Source organism: Anopheles marshallii, chromosome 2 (assembly GCF_943734725.1).
Source record: "Anopheles marshallii chromosome 2, idAnoMarsDA_429_01, whole genome shotgun sequence".
NCBI lineage: Eukaryota > Metazoa > Arthropoda > Insecta > Diptera > Culicidae > Anopheles > Anopheles marshallii.
The window spans coordinates 38,097,230-38,103,431 of record NC_071326.1 but is presented as its reverse complement, the minus strand read 5'-3'; the positions used below and the strand labels follow the sequence as shown (position 1 = coordinate 38,103,431).

General features: G+C 39.6%; 1 protein-coding gene across 1 annotated transcript; it reads right to left on the bottom strand.

Moving 5' to 3' along the window:
- Window positions 1–4,276: 4,276 nt before the first annotated feature.
- Window positions 4,277–4,927, bottom strand: LOC128707521 (protein D3-like). Its single transcript, XM_053802477.1, has 2 exons — window positions 4,503–4,927; window positions 4,277–4,427 (listed from the first exon to the last, which is right to left on the bottom strand). The coding sequence occupies exons 1-2, from the start codon at window positions 4,925–4,927 to the stop codon at window positions 4,277–4,279; spliced, it is 576 nt and encodes a 191-aa protein (XP_053658452.1).
- Window positions 4,928–6,202: the final 1,275 nt, after the last annotated feature.

Below are 6,202 nucleotides of genomic sequence, written 5' to 3'. Positions count from 1 at the left end.
ACCAGTGCTATAACTGATAAGGTGGGGTTTGTTTACGAAAATTGCTCCTGTAGCTGGTAAGCAATCGTATGAAATAACAGCCGCTGGACGATATGGCCGCTTGGCGGCTTGTTTGCACTCTCAAGGCGGTTAATATTAGTACTAAGGCGGCTAATATTTCGCCGCTTATTGAATTCACCGACATTATAGAGTAAGCTTAACTATGTGATGAATTAAACGTACCTTTTTTGAAAAAAGAGAAAGTGTAAGCTAACCTAAAGCTAACCTTTAAAAATAGGCTAAATCAAAACATCACACTTAATAAAAAAAAAATATTTTTAATTCGCGTAAAGCAAATACTACATACGTTCTTGGCCACCACGTGATCTAACTTTTGAAGTCGTCAAACATTTCGAATCTCTTGGGTCAGCGATCAACACTGACAAAAATATTGATCATGATCAGGTATTTGTTAGGGTGCTGGCTGTCAATCGGTAGCCGACTTCGCCAGAAACTTTTATTCTCAAATTACTTTTCACAATGGTTAAAGCTGAGCTTAGATTAAATTAATATAAACTCAAATCTAACCTCTTAGTCGTGGACTTAGTTCATAAGTCACATAAAGCCTTTAGTCTTTTATTGCACGGCCAGCACCGTATCTAGTACATGATCATGACTAAAAGCTCGAGTGAAAAATACTCAATATGGCTCTGGTTAGAGGACAACGAAGGTATCACTAGAATGAGGAACTCCATTCGTTGCACGTTAATTCCCTGCGTATCCAACAATACATGCTTGACTCCTTTGGTCTGGTTACGTCATTAAAATGACACTCGGTAAGTAAAATCTTTTTTAAGCCATCCACATGAATAGAGTCGACAAATTTAAATGGAGTGATGACTATTAAGCAATTGGGGTCCATCAATTGCAGGACTATCAACATACGAATAGTAACGAGTTCAGGAAATGATTAAAAAAACGAAAATCTCCTATCGTTGTAGTACTGTTAGAAGCAGATGATGAATTTCTATTGTCAAATTTTGGTTAGTATGCATAATTATTATGAAATTAATTTAATTTACATTCTAATAACTTCGCGCTATTGCGGGAAAAAATATACAGTCTACATCGTGTTCTTGTTGTACCAACTGTAATTATTTTGAAAAAAATGTTCCAATTCTATTATAAATACCTTTACTTTTGTATCAACCGATCTTTCATTTTCCCTACAATGAAAAAACCCAATTACTCTAGTCTTTATTGAGAATTTGTCACAAAACTTTTATGTTAACGTTTGATCTTACGTTGATTGAACTGTGTGCTGCGGTGATTAAAATTTGTATCAAACAGAAATGCGTTTTTTTTTTCAAATACACTGGCTAAACATTAGAACGAAAAAAAGGGAAAAAAATAGTTCAACCTTTTTGTCACACAGTGCAGATGGTGACTGGTGATAAAAGTATGAATATTGAAACAAAACTAAGTTGACTACCACCAAACATGATTGAAGCAAGTTTGTAGTTCGTTTTGCTCTATCTTTCCCCTCGCTACCGTTTCACACAATCAAAATGCCACAGCTTATCATGTTTCAAGTCTTTCACGAACAAAATATAAAACAAACATGTTGATATTGCCTACAGCACTCGTTAAGCCAGCCCAATCAGATAACCAGTGTGTGTCAGTATGTGGGTCTGAGCCAAATGCAATACCAATTTGAAACATGTTACTTATAATTCTGATTTCTATGTATCTTTTTCTTTTTTATTCGTTCGCACCTGCGAATATCCGCAGATTGTACGCGTAGCGGGAACGTAGATTCTATTTCGCATATTAAAATTTGTTTACCTTCCATCATCCACCGGTCGTTTTAACGCGGCGTGTGTTAACGGGTTGGTTGGTTGGCGCTTGGTAATATCGCATTCATCGCACTGAAGGGATTATCCGTCCCACAGAGTACCCTTCACGTTGACCAGCATGTACGTGAAATCATTATAATGAACAAACATGCGGTGGATAAGCGTATGAGTGTACCAGAGTTTCAGACACAGCGATGGTACAGTTGGGAATCGGAGGCGTTGATTTTTTTTTTTTCAACAAATTGTATCCAATTCCCACTACTCCCCAAACGCGGTTCCATGTTCGTGTGCGGTTTTATCCTGCCTTTACAAACTTGTTTTTTCTTTGTCCCATAATAATTGCGTTGATGATGTTTAATCTATTTACTTGCCAAAAATTCGTTTCTGACATGTTCCATTAACCGCTCGACACTGGATGAAAGCAAGCGTTTGGTTGCGCTGGACGTGATTAAGGTAACTTGGCGAGGAGTGGATGTTGATAAACATCTAAAAAATACCATAACAGCACTAAATTGGTGAAACGTGTCGCCAACAAACCATTCCAACGTTATAGAAAACGTTTTGGGAACATATTTTTAGAAATTTCATCCAAATGTAGCTCAACAGCAATGCAGAAACATTTGGGCTATGCATCTTGGAAGCGAAACTTTGATTGGAAAGGTAATGTTCCGCATATCAGATGAAACTAAATAACAGTAGCACATTATTGTCAATGAGTTCTAACTTATTTAAAACAAATTTTAACTAACCAGAGTGCTAAAACAATCAATAAAAGATGATATTATGTATGTATTATCATGGTGCGATGTTAGTATAACGTTTGATTATTTGCTGATTATATCTCCAATTCATAAATCTTGTAAAACTTAAAAAAAAACTCTTTTCCGGAATATTAATGTCCCTTCAAATGTGATTATTAACGTGTTTTACTCAAATTGTAATCCTATTTATGCTGTATCATTCCTCTTTTTAACTTCTATTTTATATCTCAAAAATAACGATTGCATTGCTATGCTTTCTTTTACTATCATCTCTTTCGTATGTTACTAAAATAAAACAGTATTGCACAGCTACATTGTGATATTTCATAACCAAAATTTATTTCATAACCAAAAGTATCACCAGATTCCTATAATCTTTGCACGATGATACTCGCGGTAGTAGCAATGTTTTGCATCGAAATGTATGCAACATTTGACCCACACTTTCCAACAGTTGCTAAATTATATTATGCATATCCATCACTCTCCGCTACAAGCAAACTAACACTACAGTGTTCCATTCTCGTAACACAGCATCAGGGTAGCATGTCCCGTACTATGGCTACACAAATTCAATCATACCCTACACGGTTTAGCAACGAGATCAGATGCAATTTTTAACCTTGTCCATTTTCCATCCCACCACCGCCCAACGGTGCTCCCATCTCCGCTTCAAAATGGAGTGCAACATTTCGCTACCGTAAAACATTGGTAAACTCCAAATAACCTTCACGGTTGTAGTTCTAGCAAACGCGTCATCACTTCCACACCACGAAGTACCATAACACCCACAATGGCAATGTAGAGCAACTTTTCCTCTCCGGGTGTGACTGTGGCCGGTAGTTCAGGAACCGCTTTCGTCTACGCTCGTCTATAATGCACCAAGAGTAGCGCGTTTTTGCAAGTCTGACTCATCGTCGTAATTCAATCTGCTTAATAGTGGCTGTACTGCATAGACGATGGCAACATTGGATACATTGCAACTAACTTCTTCCATCCCCAACTTGCAGAAGATCCAGCAAATTAACCATTAAAATTCATCAAATTAAAACATCACAAGTAAGCTTTCTTTCTTTCTTTCGCTAGCTTTTACGACCACTGGACGAGATTTCCCGTACCCATAGGCAAACACTTTGACAAGCGATACTTTCATCACAAACGCGCGAACCGGTCGCAACCCCGAAACAGGGGGGTCAGCACCAGGTCAATATTTATTCGAGCGCTCGGGATTAAAGGGTTTAATGATTTTAATATTTCAACGCTTGCCGCCCTTTCGCGGATGTAACGAACAGCGACCGTCGCCAACAACAACATCACAGGCGCACTGTATACCCGGTCGGTCAACATTGGAAGGTCACTGCCGGTCGTATAGGCGTGTGTCTGTGCCTTTCAGCCAAGCGGTTGAACACAATCTGGATGGCGAATCTGTAATCGAACAGTAACAGGTTCAGAATGGTGATTTGTAAACAAGGCGACCGTTTTGCAGTACAATGAGTGGCGTTGTTTTAATGAGTTTTGATGATCATTGATCGTGTACCGTTTTTGCAACGTTGAACTTCATTGCACAGTGCAATACCATTCGGTTGCTGTTTGTAGTGTTGGTGCTGTTGTTGATTTTGACTCCAGTAATTAAATTTTGACCATGCACACTGCAGCTGTTTGAAGTATTCGGTCATGCATTTAGTAATCATCCGATGTCGGAAATCTGGCCAGTATAACCGGCACAAAATCATCGTACTGAGCGATGAAGAAATTTCCCGCCACCGGACTGCCTAGGCTGTAACGACGGGTAAAATCTCGCGTGCTGAACCGTATCCTTGGCGTACGATTTCTGTGAATGAAATATATTGTTGTTATTTATAACTCACAACACAATCCTTCTTTCCACACCACGCCACAAACGTACTTGTTCGAGGTACGCGGTACTTCCGAGTAGTCGTTCCACGATTGCTGCTGAAATACGAGAAAGATGTACCGATGGAAGCCTACACCCGATCGGGGAAATACCGGAATGTACTCGAACAAGGTCTCGCCATTTTGTACGTGCCGTCCGGGAATGTTCCCAACGAGCCAGTGTGCAAACTCCCGGTTCCACGGTTCCATACGGCTCGGTGAGTCCGGATCAATCATCACGAGTGTGTAGAGTGCGGTCGGATCGGCATACCACTCCACCTTCGGTTCATCCCGCACTTCCGCCGGTGTCAGCTCCTTACCGGCGTCCACCAGCTTCTTGGCGCGGTACACCACCTTAGCGAACGCGTCCGGTGCACGATCGATCAGCACCGGTACGATGTCATGTTCGGCAAAGAACTGTCCAATGTCTACCTGCATCACTGTACCGGCCGGTAACTGGTAAAACACTAACATCCGCGTTCGCGTTTGTTCCACCCCAATACAATACGGAGCACCGATAAGGCACACTGGAACGGGGCACTCTATCACTACGCTTGGCCGGACTATCACGGGCCGATCACGGTGAAGGTTAGTCCGAGTGGTAAAACGGCCACAACTACTATCAAGCCCATTTGCCAATAATAAGCAGCATCCGTGTGGAGAACCAGAACGATAACCACACAAAAACAACCCTAAGCACAAAGTGAACTTCAAACCGAGCGAGAGAGAACCAGGGAATTGCATTAGAATGTGTACGTCTTGCCGGTCACACATACGGCTTAACTTACCAGGTTAAGTGCAGGGATGCTCCGATGCGCCACTGTTTGCTGCAACTCGAGTGCACTTCGCTTATCAGCACTTCCGATCGACTAGATTACCGCACTGTTAGCTCATCCACCACTGGGCCTGTGTAGGAGTCTACGCTACTCACAAAGAAGACGGATTCTATTTTTAGCAGGAATCAGTCACTAGCTTCCGCAATCAACCGATCGTGCAACGTGAGGAAGTAGGTCAATTAAATGTGGTTTGAACCATGCACGCTGGAAATAAAAAAAAGAACAATAACATGTTTAATAAAACATTACCAAATACATATTTCATCATAAGTTGGAAAATTATTGCTTGCTAGAATAGTTTTCATACGAAATAAAAATTGTACTGTTATAGATAAAGCTTTTTTATTCAAACGATCGTAATGTTTATCCCAAAATTCTATTCAAAATCCATAAATTATTTAACGCTCCTAGAGCTGTTCAAATTCAATTAAAATGAAATGAATATAAATTAAAATTTTAACTGTGTTAAAAATATTGCATTTATTTGCTCAAAAATAAAATCATCCCCAGGGAAATAACGCAAATGCTCAATATTCAAAATTTTAAAAGGATCCAGAAATTTACTGGGAATCGTCCAAATTTGGTTTTGTTTTTATATGCTAATAATCCTATTAAAGTGTTTTAAATATTCAATACTTTTTACAGTTTCTACTTTCTAATGAGAATACTATCAATCCAGTTGATTAAAATATTTGTTCCTTTAAAAAATGACATGTCGTTAATTTATCGTTACGTTGGTTACGAATCAGCCCTGTTCAACCTTCAGCCTTATTTGTTATGCTTACTACAAATTATCAAGTATGATTAGAGACTGTTAGATGATGTTTATCGATTTCAGCAGAGCTCAAATCACAGTCACGGATTAGTGCCACTGTTC